The sequence below is a fragment of the Lissotriton helveticus genome, chromosome 2_1, assembly GCF_964261635.1.
Source record: "Lissotriton helveticus chromosome 2_1, aLisHel1.1, whole genome shotgun sequence".
Taxonomy (NCBI): domain Eukaryota; kingdom Metazoa; phylum Chordata; class Amphibia; order Caudata; family Salamandridae; genus Lissotriton; species Lissotriton helveticus.
In genome coordinates, this window is record NC_136059.1 from 1,993,975,692 (window position 1) to 1,994,000,983 (window position 25,292).

Genomic DNA, 25,292 nt, shown 5'->3' on the forward strand with positions numbered 1-25,292 from the left:
AGTAATGCAATGCAGCAATTTACCCTGCGTTGCATTGCTCTAGATTTATCAAGCTACACAAGGTGGCCTTGTATGGCTTGATAGATCAAATTTAAGAGTTTAAGAGTTGCATTGCTCTTGTTCCCCACTGCATGGTGCAAGGGTGAGACAAATCATTAATAAATATGCCCCATTGGTTTGCATAAACCACCCCCATGTGACTGTGGTAGCTAATGAAAAATCACAATGATGAATACACCTATACATCCAAAGGATTACCCTTTTTACTAAATGTCACTTTAATTAGAGATAAGGAAACTCCCATTTTTACAAGCCACCGCTCTGTGGCTCCACCTTTTGGTGTCTAATGTAAAATGATACTTCTCTATTTAGGTGCTCCTTCCACCAGCAATACAGTTTTTTTAGACTATCTGTTGCTACATTTTCTACTATCTTTTGCCGGGAAACAGCCTTTACAATCTAGGCTTTATCACTCACACCCCTTTACCATGCAGTCTTTGCTATGTAGGTAAATACTACCAAGGTGTGTGTAACTTTACTACACAATACTTTACCACAGAGGTAGACATTTTTTTAAATGACATACTTTTTATGTTAATTTAAAAAAAGGAGCTTAAGTGCCGGTAGAGGTAAAGAGAGGTAAGGGTGATTTTATTCTTTAGGGATTGGTAGAGGTAAAGGGGGAAGGGTGGCTATAGGATTCAGGGGTGTGAAGCGCTAAAGAGAGGTGAGGGTGTTCTTAGGGTTATGGGGTGAGTATAGGTAAAGCGAGGCCAGCGTAATTTTATGTTTTTGGGGTGGGTAGAGGTAGAATCCCTTAATATATGTATATATATTGCTATATTGCTAATAAATCTGTGTTAAAATTATCGCTGTTTTATCGGCAGGAAGCTGCCGATAAAACGTCGATAATGGGCTTGATAATACGCCCTTGTTAATTCCCATAGAAGCCCATGTTAACACCAGAACATGGGCTTCTATGGGAATTAACAAGGGCGTATTATCAAGCCCATTATCGCCGTTTTATCAGCAGTTTCCTGCCGTTAAAACAGCGATAATTTTAACACCGGTCCTTGATAGTATGCCCCCTGGTGCCATTTGATGAATCGCCACAGAACTTTACAAAATGTTTCGCTTTTTTGTCTGGTTTGTACATGGACATTTGTGGGGTCATCTATGAAGTGGGGGCCGAGAAAGAAGGAGGGGTATCTAAAAACAAATTTCCTCATGAATTTTGCATAGTTTTCTTGTAGCACGGTACCACAAAAACTGCTGAACGGAAAAACAACAAATTTGGCACAAAGCTAGATCTTGGCCCACAGATTGTGTTTTGTTAGATTTGGTGTTAACGTTCAGTAGTTTTTGCGAAATTAGGGTTAAACAATAATTGCATTTATGGACAGTTGGGTTCAAGGGAAATAGCCGTTACAACGCAGTGCTTTTACCACATGTGCATTTTGATTCTATACATGGTTTTCTTGTACCCTTCCTCCTCCTTGGTCAACTTTTGATGAACTAGAAAATAAATATTCTGGCACATTATTGATGCAGATAACTGTCTGGTGAAGCTACTCCAAACAAAAATTAAAGCAAATTAGAAAAAGTCTTAATTGTAATTAAATACACAGGAAAATGACATTTTAAAATATTTTTAGATGCTTTAATTTAAAAATGTGAAGTAGAAAATATGTGGTCAAATATTAAGTTACAATAGTCGAATTTGAAAATATACAGGAGTCTACTGTTACAATATACATCTTAATTACTTTTCTTATAGACAAGGCTGGTCACTAAATTGTTGTATGATAAATTAATAGCATTTCTCTGTTTACAGGTACAAACAGAAATAGCTATAAGAACGTTAAATAAAAACACACTTACAATGAGGTACAAGATTTACAGAAATACTTGGATTTTATCATAGGAGAAAGTGGAAACATCTATAATTTTACAACTGGTATCTAGAGCATATCAAGCAGGAAATAGATGAAATAGAATTTCCATCATTCTGAACAACACATTCTGAATGTTGTAGTTTGCTTCTCTGTACATCTCATCATTAACTTTTGATTTTCTCATCATAACACAAATGTGCTGCCTAGATTCCTAAATCAGTCGTCCGTTTGTGACTCTTTATAACCTAACATTTACCTTTGTAAGATAACGCAATCCATGTTCTGAGGTCACCAGTGCAGTATCCTATCGCTTAACACCATCTGCAAGGATGAATCTGCAGACCAGCCCGATCAGTAACCTAAAAAAAGCTTAGAGTAGAATGATCATCTCTGACAAATTCTGTCGGAAATCACCTGATCAGGTATGGACTGAATGCTCCTGCACCTCTATTACTATTGTACTGTGATTGCTTCCTCTTGAACTGTATAGGCACTGTAACAGTTTTTAAAGGCATTTCAGTTAAAGAATTGAAGTGCTACAGTCTTTAACTTGTGACATGAGTAATGCGATGCAAATTGTCAGTCTGACCATGATTATTCAGTTAACACCCTTCTGAAATGCCTCATTAATGCATAAGGACTCTGGGTGATTTTAAGCTGGTTGAAAACACTCCTAGACCAATTTACGCTATTAATTGTGAGATATGAGCAGGTGTGGGAAGAATCATAAGGCCTAGTAGAGATTAGAGGCAGCAGAGGTGTCTCTGTTGAAGTGACTTGTTTTGTTCACTGTGCCACAGGACTCACTGATGAGACCTAAGCAGGTCGAAATCAGTCTGGGGTCGCTTATGCTTCCATCTGGAGGGGACCTTACCTGGAAGTTTTGGCTGGACTGTTCCTACTGCAGCAGGGCCAAGACTGATTTCTGTACGGTGGGTCTCTATCCAGGACAGAAGTGTGGACAAAAAATGAATGATCGTGAATGCGGCCCAGAGCAATCGCCAGGGGCTGAGATTAATACAAGTACTCCTTCCTTCACCTTGTTGTTTTTGTAGAATACTCCAAATTCAGGCATGCCGACACTGGTACAGAGTAGAGAGAGGAATGCTAGATTTTCAGATATCCACATGAATTGAATTTGCATACGAGCCTAAGTAGGAATTCAAAGGGCCTATGACTGTGCTGCAACACGTCAATGTGCTTTTACTAACTTTTGATCTGTTTCAGGTGGAAATTATTTTTTTTGTTAAAATCTGCAGCTAGAGCAGATGATCGATTTTGTGGCAAATTCTGTACATCCATAATCATGTAGATAACGCTGTGTACAAAAAATTGCATAATTCCAGTGGACTTAATTATACATGTTTGCAAAGTGTTAGGATCTCTCACTTCAGCTTCTTGATTCTAAACAAATACATCCATGAGCATGTTTGCTTTGTATATGTCATTTTCATAGCTACTTATATCTGTGATTACATTTTCACTTGCAGAACGACTATTTCTAACAATTTAAATAAAAATAAATCAGTGCTTTATGTAGAGGTAGTGAAAATGTGTTGCCATCAAATTAGCTATGGCGAACTCAATTCTGGGTTACTTCACAAAGCTTTTATTCCATGAGTAAATTTGACTCAAAAGATTTTTTTTTTTAATTGATTTGTAAACCATGTATTGAAATGTATAATGTTTGAAAGACTATTGCATGGTTAAATTGTATTATATGCTATGTTATACTTTTATGATTCTGTTTTTATGAATCGAAATAAAGTTTCAAATTCAAAAAATTCGACTCATGACTCGAAGTTCATGATAGGATTGGGAGTAAGATGATCCTGCTCATAGAAAAAATCCTCATTGGGTAATAGTATACTTTTCAATTAAATGGATTCTCAAGCGGCAGTTCTCCACCTTTTCATGCACCCTAATTTGCAATCTGAATCTGTACATTTCTCATAAAGTGAATCTTCATTTTGTAAAGTCCAAGTAAGCTGGGTTTTTTGAACTGCACATTTAGTGTTCGCATTTTTATATCCACCCACAAGCTAACTTTCACAAATAAATAGCATTTTTGGTATAGACAGGTTACAAGAACTTGAAAAAACTGAGAAGCTATGTACAATTTTTACTTAATTCTTGGATAAGGAACATTAAGCACAGACTTTAATAGTCTGCCAACCATTTTCGCTTATAGATTTATAAAAGATGTAATGGTCCAACCTGCATCCTTCTCAGAAAAAATAATAAGAACAAACTTTAGTGGTCTGTCAACCATTATTCACTTACAGGATTGACAGCTGTATTAGTTCAACATACACCATTCTGAGAAACAATGCTCCCAAAGAAGGATATTTTACACATTGATTTCCTCTTCTGATGTAAGGTCTCGTGATAGTTTAATTAAGCATGTTCCCATCAGCCCAGGATCCGTAGCCACAGGGGAGGCTGTGGGGGTCTGCACAGTAAGTAGAGAGAGGGAGGGAACAAAGTTCGGGGTCATGGCTGTCGTGTTATATCCTGCATTTGGGATGAAAGGTGAACAAGGATATTTGAAAACAGCTGGCCCAGCATTCACAGTTGGCATTCGTGGGGGCACAGCCCTTACCCCTGGCTGTGCTACAGATGTTATCAAAGGAGGGGGGAAAATAAAGGCCTGTTTTTCAAAGGGTAAACTCTGAGTTTGTGAAGCATCATCATTAAGCTTTGCGATGTCCTGAAAGACAGAAGACAGAGACTGGAATCTGGGTTCCCAACTCAGCATGTAGTCCCAGTTATAACTACCTCTCACGTCTTCATCAGATGCTACCAAAGATACAAGGGAGCCGAATCTTGAATCTTGGCCATGAGGCACAAAGATATAGCTTCCAGTGATACCTGACTTTAGGTCTTCTTCTTTTGGCGCTAAGATGTTATGTATTTTCCCAGAACCTTTCTCCGAAGGAAAATGCGTGTCACGGGCTTCTCCTCCACTGTCCTCCTTGAAGTTGTTGATACTCTCAGCACTTCCAGTAGCTATGGTTACATCTGTTTCAACAGACTGGAATGAAAGCTGTGCAGACTCTCTTGGAATCCCAGAGTCGGGCACACGTGAACTACACTCACTTAATGCTGCGCTAGATCCCTTCCTGCAAGGATGCTCATTGATTCTCTTTATTTCCTCATCTTCGGCCGTTTCCCCTTCTGCTGACCCATGACCACTTGAGTCAGAATGTCTGCTTTGCTTGCCAGCATCTTTCTTTTCTCTAAAGTCTACTAAACACAACCACTCTGTTATAGAGGCCTCTGGAGCTGGATGTTTTCCATCACTGTGACACAGCTGGCGGTCATTGGGCCCGGCTTTTGGCATTGACATCTCTTTTTTCCCACTTTTGTTTTGCATATATTTCCGTTTGTATCTCAAAACAAGTACAGCAAGGCTGAAGGACAGGATCAAGAAAATCACCAAGGAGGTGATGAGGCTTATGTAAAGAATGTGTACAGAGACAGCCGGGTACATTTCAAGAGATGTGGAAATGTTCACTATGACCATGCAACTTGTTGATCTGGAGTCTATTCTGGGACTGTGAGCTTTCACCCGGAGTTCTACTTTGCTCTCTTTTTTCCACGAATTACTTCTTTTTCGAGAAAGGTGTCTTTTGAGTGATACGTCTCCACTAGTTTTATTAAGTGAGAAAAATTGAGAGGGTTTTTCAAGTGAATACTCAATAACACCATCCAACCCGCCATCATTATCCGATGCTGCTAGTTTTCCAATTACTTGCCCAATGTCAATGTTCTCAGGGAGATCAAACAAATAATGATTCTTCAGGAAAACAGGGTCATACTCGTCTACTCCCTCTACATGCACATGGATGGTGACAGTAGCTGTTGAGCCACTTTGATCATGTGCCTGGCCAATGAAACAGTACTTTATTTGACGTTCATAATCGAGTGTTTGTCTAGTGTAGATATCCCCAGTCAAAGGATCTATAGAAAACAAATCCATGTCCTTTGAAGTTCTATCATCAGGTAAGCAGGGAGACTGAAAGGAGTATGTAAGGAGCCCATAAAGGCCTGAATCAAAGTCCTGGGCTTTGGCAGCGCATACGTGTGTTAACGCTGGAAGATTCTCACGAATGACACAGTTGAGGCTGGGAAACAAGAACACTGGAACAAAGTCATTGTCATCGAGGACAGATATAGAAAGGATCACAAAGGCAACGTTTCCTCCATCTTCATCTCCATCTGTGGCCTGGATAGTTAGAGTGTATTTTAAGATTGTTTCATAGTCTAGAGCTTTGGCTACTTCAATGGAACCATTTTTTCTGTCTAATCGGAAATGCCCCAATTCATTTCCAGAAACAATGCTGTAAGTAATATCAGCATTTGCCCCAATATCATTGTCATTTGCTGAAACCACTGAGATCAGCCTATTGACAGACGTGCTCTCCCTAACCTCAGCATGATACTCCAGACTGGTGAATACTGGTGGGTTGTCATTGGCATCAAGGACATTGATCAATACTGTGGCAGTCGAGTTTAGTGTTGGTGTTCCGCGATCCGTGGCGATGATGGTTAATTTGAAGGTAGATGTTGTTTCCCTGTCCAGAGCGCTCTCTACAACAAGATAACCAATAGTTTTTTGAGGAAAGTCAATCTGAACAATGGTAGTTTCGACCACAAAAGTATTTTGAGTGTTGCCACTGATGATAAAGTAGTCAATAAATGTATTATCAGGACTCCAATCATGGTCGATGGCTGAAAAGGTTAGCACACTCGTGCCAACGGGTACGTCTTCACTCACACTAATGCTATAGTGCTCATCAGTGAACTGGGGGGCACAGTTGTTGATATCCTGGATCTGAATTTCCACAGATGCAACTGCGGACAAGGCGGGGCTTCCGTGGTCTTTAGCTTCTATCAGAAGATGAATCACTTTGCTGTTTCGCTCAGATGACACCTGCTTTCCAATGAACACTGAGCCTAAAAGACACAAATTGAAATAATATTAGTGAATCAAAGAGAAAATAAATATTTGAAAGTATAGACTGGCTGTGAACGGATGCAACGCATAGTCAAGACTATGATGGAAGAGTATTTCTATATACGAATTCTTGGGGTTTCCAAAATACTGATAAGCTATTCAAATATGGCATCGCTTGGCATAATTCTGAGCATAACAAGCATTTACAATCAATACATGTTCTGTCTTCCACTATGCGCTTCATTTTCATTTGCAGTGTATTTGGTGTATTCAGCTAATATGAATTCCTTTCCAAGATGAAGGAATATAAGGCGCTAAACAATGTCACATTATACAAATTATAATAGTGATCTAGCCTAACGTTAGGAAATATATTAGAAAGCTGGACCTGAACCTCTGTGACAGTGGTGCTTGCATTGATTATGTAAGGCCAGGGAGTACATCAAGATTCTGGGACATATTATCAAGTAAGGGCGTTACATTATCGCCGCTTTTATCGGCAGGAAACTGCCGATAAAGCGGCGATAAGGGGCTTGATAATATGCTCTATGAATTCCAATCGAAGCCCATGTTAAATGTGAAGACATCTAGCATGGGCTTCGATTGGAATTCATAGAGCATATTATCAAGTCCATTCTCGCCGCTTTATCGGAAGTTTCCCGCCGATAAAAATGGCGATAATGTAACGCCCTTACTTGATAATATGCCCCTCTGTTCTTTGAGATGCGTAGACGCAGAATATGTGCATTGCTGCTTCTTTGTTTTCTGAAATTGCGCCGTCTAGAGGGCATACACTAAACAGGAAAATCTCCGGGTTGGATCACGCTCTTCAGACAACTAAACTGGGGAATCAAACCTGAAATTGCCTATAAGTGTTTCCGAACGGTGCTGTCTGCATTTCATATATTAATTTGTAGATTTCCAAAGCACTGTGTGTGCTGTAACAGATCAATTTAATAAAAAAGGAATAGACCAGTTCTCCGTCAAAACAAAGAAACATTTTCATTGCCAAAATGATTGGCTTTGATGTGCTGCTGCTTACACTCACAAAGGTACGTTGTCACCCTGAACTCACACAGGAACACTGCTCATCCTGTACTAACACAGGTGCACCGCTCACCCACCCTGCACTCACACAGGCACATTGCTCACCCTGTACTCACACAGGCACATGATTCACCCTGCACTCACACAGGCACACTGTTCACCCTGTACTGAAAAAGGCATGTCGTTCACCCTGAACTCACAAAGGCACACTGCTCACCCACCTTGTACTCACACAGCCACACCGCTCACCCAGGCACTCGCTCACCATATACTCACACAGACACACTGCACACCTTGCATTCCCAGAGGCAAACCGTTCAGCCTGCACCAGCACAGGCACTCTGATCACCCTGCTGTCACACAGGCACACCACTCACCATGCACTCACACAGGCACACAGCTCATTCTGCGCTACACAGGCACATTGCTCACCCTGCACTCACACAGGCACACTGCTCACCCTGAATTCACACAGGCAAACTGCCCAACCTGCACTCACACAGGCACACTGCTCACTTTGTACTCACACAGGCAAGCAGTTCAGCCTGCACTCACACAGACACACCACTTAACTTGCACTCACACATGCATGCCGCTCACCCACTACTCACACAGACACACCGTTCACCTTGCATTGCCAAAGGCATGCTGCTCAACTCGCACTTACACGCACTCTGATCACCCCGCACTCACACAGGCACACCGCTCACCTTGTTCTCACACACGCATGCTGTTCAACTTTTACTCACACAGGCACACTGCTCACCCCGCACTCACAGAGGAATGCAGTTCAGCCTGCACTCACACAGGCACACCTCTAACCTTGCACTCAGACATGCACGCTGCTCAGCCTGCACTCACACAGGTGCACAGCTCAGCCTGTACTCATACAGGCACATTGCTCAACCTGCACTCACACAGGCACACATCTCAGCCTGCACTCACACATGCACATCGCTCACCCTTCACTCACACAGGCACATTACTCACCCTGCACTCACACCGGCACACATCTCACCCTGCACTCAAGCAGGTACATTGCTCACTCTGCATTCACACAGGCACGCATCTCACCCTGCACTCACACAGGCACACATCTCACCCTGCACTCACACAGGCACACATCTCACCCTGCACTCACACAGGCACATCGCTCACCCTGTACTCACACAGGCACATCGCTCACCCTGTACTCACACTGGCACAGCGCTCACCTTGTTCTCACACAGGCATGCTGTTCAACTTTTACTCACAGGGGAACACTGCTCACCCTGCACTCACACATGCATGCAGTTCAGCCTGCACTCACACAGGCACATCGCTAACCCTGCACTCAGACATGCACGCTGCTCAGCCTGCACTCGCACAGGCGCACAGCTCACCCAGCACTCATACAGGCACATTGCTCACCCTGCACTCACACAGGCACATCGCTCCCCCTTCACTCACACAGGCACAATGCTCACACTGCACTCACACAGGCACACAGCTCACCCTGCACTCACACAGCACATTGCTCACCCTGCACTCACACAGGCACACATCTCACCCTGTACTCACACAGGCACATCGCTCACCCTTCACTCACACAGGCACATCGTTCACCCTGCACTCACCGAGGCACACATCTCACCATTCACTCACACAGGCACATCGCTCACACTGCACTCACACAGACACATCGCTCACCTTGTACTCACACAGGCACATCATTCACCCTGTTATCACACAGGCACACCGCTCATCTTGCACTCACTTAGACAAGCTGTTCAACCTGTACTTACCCAGGCACTCTGATCACCCTGCACTCACATAGGCACCCCGCTCACCCTGTGCGCACATAGGCATGCCTTACACCCTGTACTCAAACAGGCACACCGCTCACCCTGCCCTCACACAGGCACACAGTTCAACATGCACTCACACAGGTACATCACTAACCCTGCAATCACACAGGGACGCCCCTCAGCATGCACTCACACATGCACACCGCTCACCCTGTAATCACACAGACACAGCGCTCACCTTGTACTGACAAAGGCATGTTGTTCACCCTGAACTCACACAGGCTCACAGTTCACCCAGCACTCACACAGGCACACCACTCACCTTGTACTCACACAGCCACCCTGCTCACTCAGCACTTACACAGGTCCACCACTCATCCTGTACTCACATATGGACAATGCTCACCTTGCACTCACAGAGGCACGCTGTTCAGCCTCCTCTTACATAGGCACTCCGATCACCTTGCACTCACACAGTGATGGAACCGGGACTGACTGATCTCTGGTCAGCGTTCCTCACCGCCTAACCACAATGCAACCGCACATGGAGTCGTCACATACTTCCATTTCTCTATGGTAGCTCATGTTACGGTTTTAAACCGGCCGTACCACAAGCTCCCATAGAGGAACGGAAATCTGTGTTCATCCCTGCACCCTGTGGCAGGCACCTCAAAATGCCTGCCACAAGGTGCAGGGACCAACAAGGGATCACCTATGGCGTGATTTGTGCAGGGCGGACCCACTTTACCGGAAGCCATTTTTGGAGCTCTCCGTACTCTCCGTACCTGCCACTCTAGACGGCCTGATCCTGTTTATTCTTCCGTCTTTCTGGATTTCTTTGGGGACCCACTTGCGCCGGCACCACTGGAGGGGGCGACCGCCCCAAGACTTCGCTACATTCGGTGGCTTCTTAACCCACCGAGTGTACCTTTCCTGAGCCCTACTTTCTCGGATATACATACCCTCCAGACTCGTTAATCCTTGCCTGTGCTGCGCGTCTCCTCATCCTGAGTTCATCTAGTGTTTCTCACACATTTCAGTGACTTTCGATTTCTCTCAAGACTCGTATTCTCTGCGTTGATCGACTTCTCCCATAACACCAAGACCTATCAGTCTTTATTAACAGTGTTCTAATATCCGTTGCTTCTACATCCCTCCGTACCCCCCACCATTCTCGCTGTATCCTTATTTCCATCTTTTTGGTGCCATGAAGAAGGGTGTGGCTTCACCTGAAGCCCTACACCGAAACATCCGTTGGCACACCTTACAACAGGAACTACGTAGTGGTGCATTGATTGAAGAAAAAGAACGTGATATATCTCCAAACTCTTATTAAAAAAACATTTAACTACCTTTGAATATAAACATATGAAGAATATGTTATACAATCTAAACATATGCGCAGATGAATGTTTTTTCATTATTATAGCAGATATTGATGTTCAATCTATGAAGCTTGCTAAAAAACATTTCTTCATTACTGCTGACTATTATATGTATTTTCATATTTTTCTGTCTCTGACCATCACTAGTGGAATTTGTCGTTCCTGTCCTCAACCAACATCTTTTATTGGGTCATGTGGATAGTATGATAGATGCATGGGCATGAGTGTAGTAGAATTGATTTAAGGAGAGAGTGATGTGGTACAATTTGGCATGTTGTCGGTTGTTTTATGTTTTTTGTTCTGATCCAATAGGGATGGGGGGCATTGATGTGATACATTTGTGTTTATGTTGTCTCATTCTGAAGAGGAACATGTATGTTCACTTAAATTGATTTGTTCTATGACATGTTTTACAAAAAAACCTCCAAAAATAATTGAAAATATATTTGTACATTTTCACCTTGAATAAAATATTTTTGTATCAAACATTTGTGACAATTCTACCACTATATATTACTATTGGTTCTGTGGCAAATCTCTCTGTTTTTCCCTCCTGGAATATCCTTTTAGTATTTGTGGATCTAGAGATGCTATGCGCTCACTTTGTATCGTAGTCAGGTGACACTCACTTCCTTCTTGTGTAGGGTTTTGCTACATAGTCCCATCGGCTCCAACTGGAGGCCAAGAACAATAGGGGGCCCTGCTAGGAGCCCCCCAAACATGCTTTCCAACAGGGTATCTATGTCGAAAAGGCCGGCATGTAAACCCTGCTAGAGACCGTGCATTTTTATCCAGAAGGAGGAAACGCCTTCCATTGAGATTACGAGTCGGCCTCCGACTGGCAGACGGGCTCCTGCAGCCCGTTGGAAGCCAGCCGGAATGATCAACCGGTTTCAACTCCAACCAGCTGTATTGTAATCAGCCAGTCGGAATTGAAACAGATGATCTTATGCCATGAGAAAATGTATCTTTTAATTTCTAGGGCACATTTTTTTTAAATCCCAGATTGACCCATAAACTAAGGAACACATGCGCCATCAAATCAAGTACTCACCAGTATCAGTGTGAGCCACATGCTGTGACACCATCTTATAAACCCAAGTAGCCACACACCATGCAGTTGTTTACAACTGTGCCTCAATCGATCAGCACTCCCTTCCCCACCCTCTTCAAATCAAGCTGTGCCACTCTAGTGACATCCTTCTGCAACCCTTTCCATCAATAGGCACTCACCTCTGTGGTCACCTGATGGATAAGAGGGTGCCCCGGGCACGGTGCAGTGGTTATGGGATAGTCACATTGAGTTGCAGAGGGGGATGGGTCTGGTGAGTGTGATCCTTTTCTGACTCTGGAGTTCATTTAAGGGCTGTGCTGGTTTCTGGGGCAGAGGTTTGTGCTGCTGGGCCTCCTGAACTGGAGGAGGTCTCTCATGTCTAACTCTATCCCCCAGCACTCTTTCCCCTTCTTGCCTCACCACATCCTCGCTCGCTCTCCTCTTTCATAAAGTAGAAGGCAATGGCAGTGAAGACACAGACTTAGAAACATATTGCCACGTTAAGCACTGTCATGTTGACAAACTCCTCTGAGCTTTCTCAGTAAGGAGATCACCTTTGAATATCCCCTTCTAATAAAGGGTATTTAGACATTAAAATCTACTTTGGATATTTTACTTATATATTGATCATGTATTGTTTAGATATATCTTTTATTTTATGTAGGAATGAACAGTTCCAACCACTTTTCTAAAAGCTGTAGCATAACTGTAGTGCATTATTTTTAAATATGTGTTTTTATTTGTATACTAATGTAAGTTTTTTTAAAACTATTTTTGCTTTTTAACATATGTGGGGGCATATTTACTAAGAATCTGTTGAAGACTAACGCCGCACTCTGACAGTTTCCAAATGGAGGCATGCAACATATTCGCAGGAATATGATGCACCCCTCCCCTTCCCTCAGCGCTGGCAGTAAATGTAAATCCCTGCACCCTGAGGTAACAGCCACACGGTGCAGGAATTTACAGTAACTCTCATTTCTCAATGGGAGCTTATGCTGCGGGTAGTTTCTGCCCGCACCACAAGCTCCCATAGGGAAATTGGAGTTTGTGACCGCAGAATATGTAGTTGCATCGTAATTGCGGTTTCGGACCGCCAGCCCGAGACTGTCAGTTCCGAAACGGCAGGGATGTCGGTAGGAGGCAACTCCGAACGACATCCAAATTAGGCCCTTGGTGTTGTCATTTCTTTAAAGCAATAACAATTCATTCATTTAGATGCCACTGCAGCATAAATTAATTTTGACGCATCATCAGCCCTGGAAGCAAAGGCTGAACCAACATGTCAAGTTTGATGATCCCTGCATGCTCTACTTTTCCACTAAAAGCATGTTTCAATATGCTAATTCATTGTAACGGTTTAATGCAACCCCAATTTTAGGGAAGTGCAGTTTCCTTGACAGCCACTAACCTTGCAACAGGCACTCTATTTCAGCAATAGGAGCAACTTCTGTCCACTCAAGCCCTGTACTCAAGGTAACCCACATGTGAGTGGAGCCAAATCCCCTTCTCTGTAGGGTTTCTTAAGTCTTTTTTAGTTATCACATGCGGCCGGCTCCAAAGCACTGCAAATGGGTTCGTGATCCAGCCCTAGGTTGCATTCAAGTCACATCTAATGGTCTCATTCCATGTGTTGTGGTGGAGTCTGCTGCAAAAACCACCTGAGGAAGTATCTTTTGTGCACAATGAAGGGCCGCTTTTTAGGCATGTTTGCAGTTCTGCATCAAGAATGGGGAATAATGCTTGGAAAGTTTCCTCTCTGTAGTATGTAAAGGAAACTATACTGGCAAAGACCCAGTACCGTATGCAATTTGTGCAAAACCTGTAATTGTAAAATAAGTTGCAAATACCATTTATGTGATATTTTGAATTTACCATAGCACTCAGAATGAAAACAAAAGTCAACAATCAAGAATCACAGAGGTCGAAATACAGGCGTGAATAGCTAAGGGCGTAAGTGCTGTGCTAATGAACAACTCGCAAATCTCAATACATTAATTGCTACCAAAATAAAAAATAAAAACTGCTGCAGCGCCTCAGATTTTATCTGAAGGATCGTTTAACTGAAAACACATAATTTACTTTCTAAGGAATTGTGACACTAACCATGTCCTTTAACAAGCTAGAACAGCATGAAATTTGAAACGTAAATGCTGAAAGTCACCTCCACGTCCATCCACCAACAAAGCCTGCTAACATGTCTCTCCATGTAAAATCGTCACCCTATATACAGTTCCCCAATTTTACTCCATAATCTCTCTGCAGGATCCACCAGACCATTATCCTCTTATGCCATGTTCTTTTCCAATTTTCATCGCTTTTGTTTAGAGTTCTCAATATTGTTTGACTTCACCATTGACCTTTGATTATATGGGTGGACATTTTCTGAAGCACCTAAGGTGCTAGGTACTCCTGGAACTTGACAATCTGGAACGGCGGGTTGTTACCTGTCTTCACTTCTTAGGCGATTCTCCATGCTGTAAGTATGTCCACTAACATAACTGCAAATTTCTCAAAAGAGATTGATTCCACCAGTTCTAAACAAGCATTTACAATGCAATGGTCTCGGCATTATTAAAGGTAGAGCTATTGACATTTTCTTTTTTTTTATCATAAATAAATGGTATTGTCATTTAAGACACCCAGGTGACGTAAACTTTCCAGGCAGCCTTATGGAATTTTTGTTTGCCTTTACTCCCTCTGTTGGTAGATGGTAAACATCGAGTAGCCAAACTGTATTAAAATTGTAGGAATTACTTTAAGTACAGCTCACAGACTTCAGTTGATAAATGAATTCCTTATGCATAACAACATTTCAGGCGTGTTGTTAAATAAAGCAAAGACACCCACGTTTCTGTAGCTACAATCATTTACACCTTAATTTAATCTCACCCTCTTTTAGGGCCATCTGGGTAAAAGAAAAGAACACGCCAACACATCGGCCAAAAGCTTCAAAGAGTTTCCCTGGGCCTCCGCCTCTGTTCACGCCCGCCCTCCGCGCGAAAAACCATTGAATTCTGCGATTTACAGCTTCCTTTCAGGATCACCTGTGCTGCAGTTTAAACACAAGTCTGTTGCTTCAGCTGTCTAACCTCTTGCTTTCTGCTAACTCCTGTTGACCCCCGGTTTTATAATTGAGCCCGTGTATTTGCTTGTGCAAATTGGGTTTTTCTAGATGACAAAAAAAAGAACAAAAACACGAACTATCGAACACTTCAGGGCTGGGGGCACGAGGCTTTAATCATTCCCCCCGCAGAAGGGGCAAACATTCCGCCAGCAGGTCGCTACTACCGTTTTAAGCTCTTAATTGTTGCGCTAAGATACTGAGATGCGTACGCCGTTTTGTTTTTTGACCCATTTATTTTATAAATATTACGATAACTTCTTAGAAAAAAAACCAGGGTTCAACCGGAGGTAAAAAAAAAACGTTTGTGGAGTTTATGGGGTATAATTTCCCAACCATTAATTTAAAGGCTCCCACCAATTTGCTGAACAACGAGGACGAATCTCCCAGTGCACTTTTAACGATGCATCAGACCCAAAAGGAAGAAACAAACCTGACGGAAACAGGTCTTTGGAACGATGCCAGTCGTTTCCTCGATATTATGTGGCTTGTGTGGCAACCAAGAAATTAAGGCACAGCGTGTCAATTCCTCCAATCTTTTAGAAAGGAACACAAACAATCAGGGTCGGATTGGGACCCAGGCCCGGGCACCGAAGAAAAAAAAAGTTATGTGCGCGCGCACTCGAAAACGAAACCTAGCGTGGGGGCGGGACTTCCGTCTTGTGCGCGAAGCCCACGCCCACGGAGTTCCTGGTCTGAGGAGCAGTGGTGACCCGGGGCTCCCATGCCTGAGGGAGAGCCCCGCGGAGGCGACAGAACACCGGATTGGCGGTAAGTGGGCCTTGGGGGGCGCTCGTGTGTGTGTGTGTGTGTGTGTGTGTGTGTGTGCGCGTGTGTGTGTTTGTATGTGTGCGACGGCGGGGGTGTCTCTGTATGTGTGCGTGTATGTGCGCTCCTGTGTGTGTGTCTCTGTGTGCGACGGGTGGGGGGAGAGTGTCTCTGTGTGCGTGCGTGTATGTGCGCTCGTGTGTGTGTGCGCATGCGTGCAGGGGTAGGTGTGCCTGTGTATGTTTGCGCTTCCCAGGAGACAGCCATGGCGAGCGTGGCGCGTGCCAGTTTCAAATCGCCTCCAAGGCGATGCGCACGGCCAGGATTGTCTCCTGGGAAGCAGACACGGCGACAATAGGTTCTCGGCGAGAACGCGCTTCCGCGCGCTTAGCCGGGACCTAAAAAGGATGTTTTGTGCATCAATTGCACCCACTAGGAGGGTCAGCAAACTGTTTCCATGATAGTTCCGGTGAGACTGCCCTCTCCCTGTGCATTTTGGTAAAATACAGATGATGAAATGAGGGATATCACCAGTAAATCAAGGTTCAGGAACCACAATTTACAATTAATCACTGCTTTCATTTTGTCACTTTCCTAGTGACCTTCCGGAGTGAGTTGCAGTACACATGGAATCAGGCACTGTGAAATGACAATTTGGGGCCCTCTTACACTATTTGTTAGTGGAAACGATACATGTATCTCAACTTTACAGAGGACATGAACAATAAACTGAATGGCTCCCCTCTTGTGATTGTAACCTTCAAAAAAGTGTTTCTGAGCATTTTCTTGTGCTACTATGGGGACATATTGCAGGCACCAGGGCATGCATTAGTGCCCAGTTTTCTTTAGTGATATTGCAAAGGGCATATTTCCGGTGTGACAGGGTGGGCATGTATTTCCGTGTTGTCAATGGAGTTTCCCTCTTCTTGTGCTACAGACAGTGTGTTGGGGGGGGAAGGAATTAGCAGGACTTTTTGTACTGGGTCCGTAGTCAAGATCAACAGAGTTAATATCAAACTAATTAGCCCACTTTTTGATGCCAGGAGGTTGGACAGAGGCAACAGAGGTTTGGGGTCTGAGATGACATGGAAACGGTGACCAAACTAATATAGATGAACGTGTTGGCATCCCCATTTTATTGCATCAATTTCCCTTTGTATTTGTCAACATCGTGTCTTGAATGTGCTTTATTAGCATAGGCAATCGGGCCACAGACATCTAAATGTTGCTGCTGAAGTAGGGCAGAACCCATGTCATATGGGATCTTGTCAACAGTTAGTTCCAGGTTTTTGTGCAGATCAAACCAATTCAAAACAATGTCATGGAGCAGAGCGTTCTTGGTTGCTTGAAGGATTTATGTGAATTTCAGTTCATGACTATTTCATGCTAGTGTGGATTTAAGTGCATATAGTACACCTAGTTCATTTTGGTGTGTTGGATCGCTCCGTAATTGTTGTTATGTTCATATTGAACGTGTCAAAATATGGGGCCATTATGGGCATTTAAAGTAGTGCTGCCACCTTCATAGTATGTACCATCTTTGGGTCTGCCTCGACCGCTAATCCTAAGATGATATATCCAATGAACTCAGTACTGTACTTCATAAACACACATTGGCTTTGATGTAGTGAGGAAACACACTTAGATGCAGTGGTGTGTGAAATGAACGCATTGGGGGTGCTCAAGAGGCTGGTCAGATAAGTATATAATCACTCACATTCATGACACCATCCAGCACCAGTCCTGCTTCACTAATGCCATTTTGAACACCCGAGATGGGAAAGAGTTTCTGAAGTTTATAAAATATAATATAAAATATTTAAACAATAACAATGAATGCAATAACGTCCATTTAACTAATATTGTGAAAACTATGAGTCTAAGAATACTATATATACTATTCCCACTCTAGTTTATGCAACAGTCAAAAAAGTGTTTTAATTTGGAGAGGTTAGATTTACTATTCCTACTGCAGTAACCACAATATCAGGGAAAGTGTTGGACTTCAGAGGTACTAGATTTACTAGTCCTACCGCAGTCAGTGCAACAGTAGAGAAAACGTTTTACTAGGGGTGAAATTTACTATTCCCACTCCAGTCCTCGAGTCTGTCAAACAGTAGGGAAGCGTTGTATTTCGTTGGACTGAAATTTATTATTTCCATTCTGAACAGGGCAAAAGTACGGAAAGCGTTCAATTTTGGCGGGCTGACATTTACTATTCCCACTCCATATAGCACAACAGTAGGGACAGTGTTGGAATTTGAAGGGCCAACATTTATTATTCTCAGTCTTGTCTGTGCAACAGTAGGGAAAGCGTTGGATTTCAGAGGGGTGAGATTTATTATTCTGACTCCAGTCAGTTCAACAGTAGTGAAAGTGTTGGACTTTGGAGGGGCGAAATGTACTATTCCCACTATGAACAGCGCAACAGTAGGGAAAGTGTTGAACTGCGAAGAGGTCAATTTTACTATTCACGATTAGGGAAAATATTTAGTTTCAAACACATTACATATGCGAGTAACCCCATGAATTTAGAAAAAATATGAAGCTCTTAAACAAAATTATTAACATAAACATATATGTATTACAAAACTAAATACAATCACATTACATAATTACAATTCAATACAAAATTATCAATTAATAAATAATTGTTATTCAATTAGCAATTAATCTACTTCCCACCCTGTACCAGAGGTAGAAGTGGGTGGGATCCCAGGGGCACAACATGCTTTAGTTCCAATACTTGATTTTGAAAGACAACTGTCCCTGGACAGTTGATTACAAATATTTGAGATTCTTCAGCTGAAATAGAAGGAATCAAGTCTCCAGTACTGCAAAGATGGAGGGACAGATAGTTAAACAAGAAATACGCATTTTTGCCAGAAAGTGTAAATGTATACCATTGATAAATCTGCAATTGCAAAGGCTTGTCGGAAGCCAGCATTGGCTTTAATTGATGGAGTCACTTAAAGCTTGGTGATAACAGATTCATTTTATTTGAGTGGTATTGTAAGGTAACCGCTGATCTGTGGAGTGTGCTTTTTGTAGGACAATTATAAACAAGTTTGCAACAGGTACTGTCTGCATATTACTAAGATCTATATTTTGGAATCATTTTTTAAAATCTTGAACCAATCGTTTTATGCATTTTGTGGCAGATTGTCTTATACTGTGTGCAATGCAAATTTAAAACAATGCCATGCATAATCACAGTGCTTTCTGTCACAGGCTAGCACCTCATAACCCTAAACGCACACAAGTCACTATTTCTCCAACTAGAATTCAATTCTATGGCTCTTTGGGTACATTCTCAGACATGTGCAGTGATCACATTAACCTACAGAGGTTTCATAACAAATGTTAGTGCATCTTTCACGATTAGTTTAACTTAAAATAATTACATCATATTTTGTTCTTTTTAGCTACACCTTCCATCCAACCCCCACTATCAAGGACCCCGCCCCCCATTCCACTCTTGAGCACAGTTCCCATACTTTTAATGCACTTCTACCACTGCCCTGTACCCCTACAAACCTAGCAGCTCCCACATAAAACAGAACTAAAAACAGAACTATTCCATAGCTTACATATTTAAAATTAATTAAATAATTAATTAACAATTAATAATTAATTGTTCATTATTACTTAACTTCCCGACCTTGACCCCGACAAACCTAGCATCCCGCAACTAAAATAAAATTAAATCAAATAAGTTTCCCACAATTTACATACTTAAGATTCAATAAAATATTCAATTTAAAAATAATAATTAATAGTTAATCATTACTTAAGTAACTTCCCACCGTATACCCCTACAAACCTATCATCCTGCAATTAAGTTATAAGTAAAATAAATCAGTAGTCCATAATTTACATAATTAAAAATCAATTAAATAATGAATTAATAAAAAATGAACTATTACTTAAGTTCCCACCCTACACCCCTAGAATCCGAGCTGCCCACAACTAAAATATAAGTGAAATAAATAAGTATTCCATACATTACAAAATTAAAAATCAATTAAATAATTAACAATTCATAATTATTTGTTGATTATTAATTAACTTCCCACCCTGTACCCCAACAAGCCTAACAGTTCACAAATAGCATATAATTAAAATAAAACAGTATGACAAAAATTACACAATAAATATTAATCATGTAATTAAATACATTTATTAAATATGTATTTATTGTTTAATACACTTCCCACCCTATCCCCCTACAAACGCAACAATCTGCTACAACACTATAAATTACAATTACAAATTAATTTTAAACATTGAAATCACTTCAGATGGACAGCTATATTCTAAAAATTATTAAAAACATTAATGTAAACAATAGCAACACATAACATCTATATAGCAACTAAAACATTACAATATTTTTTAAAATACTATATTTTTAACCACTATATTAGTGAATTTATGATATTTTTGTCTCCCGATATTTTTAAAACAAGATTTTGTCCAAAGACCAAATACATTTTGTGACCCACACGTCACCCCACCACAGATTTACTCAAGTCTCCACATTGCTAAAATGATTGCAGATGATAGATTCAAAACGTGTCACTGCAAACTATGGTAAAAAACTAGACACACAAATGGTCATATCTCATTTACTAAAGGTTCATACTCCCTTTATGAGTTCTTTTCTATTACAGTATGACCACTCACACATGTCCGATTTTGAAAGAGTAATGTGTGGGATAGCTGGGTGAGAGGGTGTGAAACAAAAGGCCAGAGAACAGGCAACAACAGGTAGCGCCTGCTAATTATCCAGATGTATATTATGCCTTGTAGCAAATGGGTCCCAACTCTTGTAAAGTCTGTATCTAACCCCTATAGTCATTGTTGTATTAGTTGTAATGACTAATAGATCAACCCCATGACCAGTGCTTGAGTTATTGGACTTTATCTTATTTGATTGTTTGTACTTTTGTCAACCTAAACCCATTGATTATGCATTATCTTTGTCCGTCACACTGAAGAGAAATACACTAGAAAAGCATCTGTAGTCACTTTTGAGTAGGTTCAGCCAAAGCTGTTGGCTTTGGTACTGGGGAACTAGAAGCCAGACCTTGCCTTTGTTGAAACATCCTGTGATCCTGTGAAAAATCACCTAATCTCCCCAAGCCCTAAAAAAGTGTGATTTTCATTTGGAGCTCATGTAAAGCACTCAATGGCCTTGATATAAGTTCCAGCTATGTTGAATTGCCAAAAATAAATATATGACCATTGTTAGGTTATCCTATTATGGAATGAACAACAAAAGAAATCAAAAATTGATTTGACTATTTTCTGTGTTTATAATGATGAGTAAGTGAGCTAGTCACGGCATGTCGTGGTAAATCTAGAGGTCGGTTTTCTTTCCCCTTCATTTCAGGAGCCTTGTATTTCTAAAGAAAGCCCTTTGCTGTTTACACATTTTCAGACTTGGCAGAGACCCTGTTGGTTGACTTTACTTAGATTCCTCTGTACTTTAAATCAAGTTAAAGTTATTTGAGGGTGCCGAAAACAGTAATGGATTAATGGCCTTGGAGGGCTAAAAGAAAGGCCTCGGTATTGGCACACTGCTTAGGTTTCTGGCTCACATAACAGTTATCTTGCTGCCTGCACATTGATCTTAGTGCAGAATTTTCAGAGAGGCTGAATGCGGTACTTTGAGAGAGGAATTTAGCTGAATACAGTGAGGTTAAGAAACCTGTGTTGGCTAAAAAGGGCAATAATATAGACTGTAAACTGGAAATGACGAGCACTTGGCGCTCCAGCACACAGGAAGTCATCTACTAAATCAACAATTCTATCTCTCTCTCCCTCTCCTTCTATTCTCTCACTCCCTTGCACTCTATCTTGTTTTTTCACCCCACTTCTTTCCATCCATTTCTTCTCCTCCCCCACCCTGTCTGTACACTCCCTTCTATCTCTTGCCTCCATTCTCCTTGTTTTGCATTGTTCCTCCCCCTCCATTCTGTCACTCTGAGACTCTAGTCCATGCTATCTTTGTCCCTCCTTCAAACCCTAATCCTAACACCGCCTCGACTAATTTTGATAACTGGATCTCCAGTACCCTTGATCAAGTCCTCCCCAGGAACCCCTTGAAATCAATAATAAGACCCAAAGTTGCTCCTTGGTACACGCCCGACCTTAGAACAATGAAGCAAGCTTGTCGTAAATTGGAGAGAGCTTGGAGGCAGGACCATTCACAACAGAGGAAGGCTGAGCACAGAGCTGCTATAAAGCTCTATAAAAATGAAATAAAAGCTGCACAATCCCATTTTTATGATTCGAAAATTAATCTGGCCGCTAATGCCCCTAAGGAAATTTTTAAAATAGTTAAATCTTTAATTTCTTCCCCTTCTGAGCGACCTTCATTAGACGGCGCACAAACTCGCTGTAACGATCTTGCCATTTTTTTCTCCCAGAAAATCCAGGCTATCTACTCCTCATTTACTACTGGCAGTGACGACATCACTCCTACAGTTTCTGACCAATCTGTCCCCTGTTTGCTCGATAAATTTCCGTGCCTTTCAGACAGGGTTCTGCCCTCAGCACGGAACTGAAACTGCCCTTTTGGCAGTGACGGAGGAAGCTAGAGCTGTGCTGGACCAGGGAGGAAAGGTCGCCATCATATTACTTGATCTCAGTGCCGCGTTCGACACGGTCAACCATGCCACATTATTACAACGACTGAGTGGTTTGGGCGTGTCGGGCACGGCCCTGGAATGGCTAGCCTCCTTCCTCGATGAACGATTCTTCCAGGTGTTTGAGGACGAGACAGTGTCCCCTAGACATCCACTCAGCTGTGTGGTGCCTCAGGGCTCCTCCCTGAGCCCCACTATTTTTAACGCCTATTTGGAACCTCTAGAAGGTATAGTCCATCCCTTTGGTGTGCGTATTGTTACCTACGCCGACGACACATTATCCGTGTGGTACCTGCGTAACCTGTGAGACCACAAAACCCACAAAAGAATTGCAGCTACTCCCCAACTTCACTTGGAAACTAAAACGCCACTCTAACTGCAACACAAGCCATGTCATTTACATGATCACCTGCCCGTGCCAGATGAGATACATTGGCATGACTTGTCGAAAAGCAAAGCAACGACTATGTGAGCATCGCAGTAATGTGAATTGCAAAAGAACTACCACCAAAATGTCCGCCCACTACAAAGAACTAGGCCACACTGTCAACGATCTACAGTGGGTCATCCTAGAAACCTTGGACACAATAGACAGGAATGCAACCAGAATCCTGTTTGAAAAGGAACAACGTTGGGTCCATAGATTAAAAACAGATATCAGTGGGCTCAACGATTCTATTCTATGGCTGTCCCTGAACAAGTGATTTAAATCCACTTTATTGAACTACATCGATGAAATTCGCTATCCCAAAATTCCAGCCGCCACTGTAAAGAATGCAAAACAAATACTGAATAGTAGCCCTAAATAAACGAACATCTCAATAACCCCCTAACCAAATGTCATCACCAACTCATTCCACCACAATTGAAAATATAGAAACAGAATGAATATCGAAATAAATCTGTTTTAATTATTTTTAAATTATATTTTTAAATTATATTTTTCCCAACCTCTCGAAGCATTTAGTATACTTCTTGTAGCAAACGCGATATTATCGTGGATATAATCATTAATAACGAGAACCAAAATATCTCGTCCATGTCTATGAATTTGATTCTTTTAAAGAACGAACCGGAATCAACTCACATTGAGTTCCGGGTGAAGAGTGGCAGAGACAGCACATGCTGCGGGAATAGAGGCTAAGGATTGAGGTAACAAGTGGAATCACCGGCCATCGAGGATTAAAACCGCAAGTAGTAATACTATTTTTTAAACCAAACTAACTATTGACCTCTCCACCTCCCAACAGTACAACCTCCCTCTTTACGCCCTCCCTCCCCGAAGAAGCAAAAAGCTGCAAAGCGTAGAGGTAGGCTCGAGAATTTAACATCACTTGTTTTAATACTCTGCTCCAATAACCAAACCAAACCTAGAGCGCAACTGGTTATAAAAACCACATGCACCCAATAATTTGTTCACAATACGAGTCATAGTCACATGACCAGATCGTGATAGAGACTGTCCTAAAAAGTCACGAAAAACATTTTTAGGGAGTTGGTCAGAATCACTCCATAGCCAACATAATGGTCACTTAAAGTAAGAGCACATGACCATCACCTTATAGCGAATAAGCATGTCATCACCAAAATCACCCACATTCTCAAGGAAAGTGTGACACGGATAAAATTACAGCTATGGGCACCACACTACAGTATAGCAAAATCACCATTCTTTACCAAGGCATGAGAATGAGCAAGTTGACGCCTGAAATGACCGTGATTCTGCACCTAAGTATTGCCATTTTGTAGTTTCTTGTACAAATCAGTGGACAAAAAATTCTGTACTATTGTACATAACTGTATGTCTCCCCCTACCCCCCTTCCCTATACGTTGTTGTGTGTACGTTTTTCTTCTCCCCACAGGTACAATGCGACCTTCTACTACCCGAAGAATCAGGTTATAAATTTACCTATTCTTTCACCTTTTTTATTAACTGCACCTTTATTGGTCCTGAAGAAAGCCTACTGACCATTTGGCGACCAAGGCTGAAACATGTCGACCTTTTTATTACACTAATGGAGTGCGCTAGAATTCATAACCGATTCCGTAGCGGCACAAATTAAACTCATATTTGTCCAACTCCAGACTCATTAAAGTTAATCTCTCTGGCTGTTCTGGGCAATTTTAAATATATCACCACTTTTCACTCACCTTTCCACGATCACTACTGCCTTAACCAAAGGTAAAGCCTCCTGGCGGAGGGTGCACACACAAAAAACTGACCCAAGGATTACGCACTCACGTGTTTAAATGAGCGGGGACACATCATATACCGCTACGAGATACAAGAGAAACACGTGTATGAGGGTCTTTTATTGGGAGACACCTACTTACCTACCTGCAGACCTTGGTTTACGCAGGACAAGAGATCATTTTTATATGCCTGTGTTTGCATGCCTATGCCTATGCTATTGTCTTTACCAATACATTTTATTATCAGCCATAGCTTAAGGGCACGCAAAGTCTACATACCTATTGGAACGTATCAGGTATCAGAGAGCTTTACATGAGCACTAGTTTCGTTACAGATGGACACTGTTGGAAAGTGGGTTATTGGTAGGGGCAAATGTAGGTCTGCCACTGGCAATAAGGCCACTAACACATGATAGGACCTAGCA

The 25,292-nt window shown here is 41.9% G+C and overlaps 1 protein-coding gene across 1 annotated transcript in view; it reads right to left on the reverse strand.

Annotated features, from left to right (window-relative positions):
- Window positions 1-1,664: 1,664 nt before the first annotated feature.
- DCHS2 (dachsous cadherin-related 2) overlaps window positions 1,665-25,292 on the reverse strand; it is a 499,472-nt gene continuing 475,844 nt past the window's right edge. Inside the window, exon 19 of the mRNA XM_078677916.1 lies at window positions 1,665-6,854. Coding sequence (XP_078534042.1) covers window positions 4,246-6,854 — 2,609 coding nt within the window. The 3' untranslated portion in view covers window positions 1,665-4,245. The remainder of the gene's footprint in view (window positions 6,855-25,292) is intronic.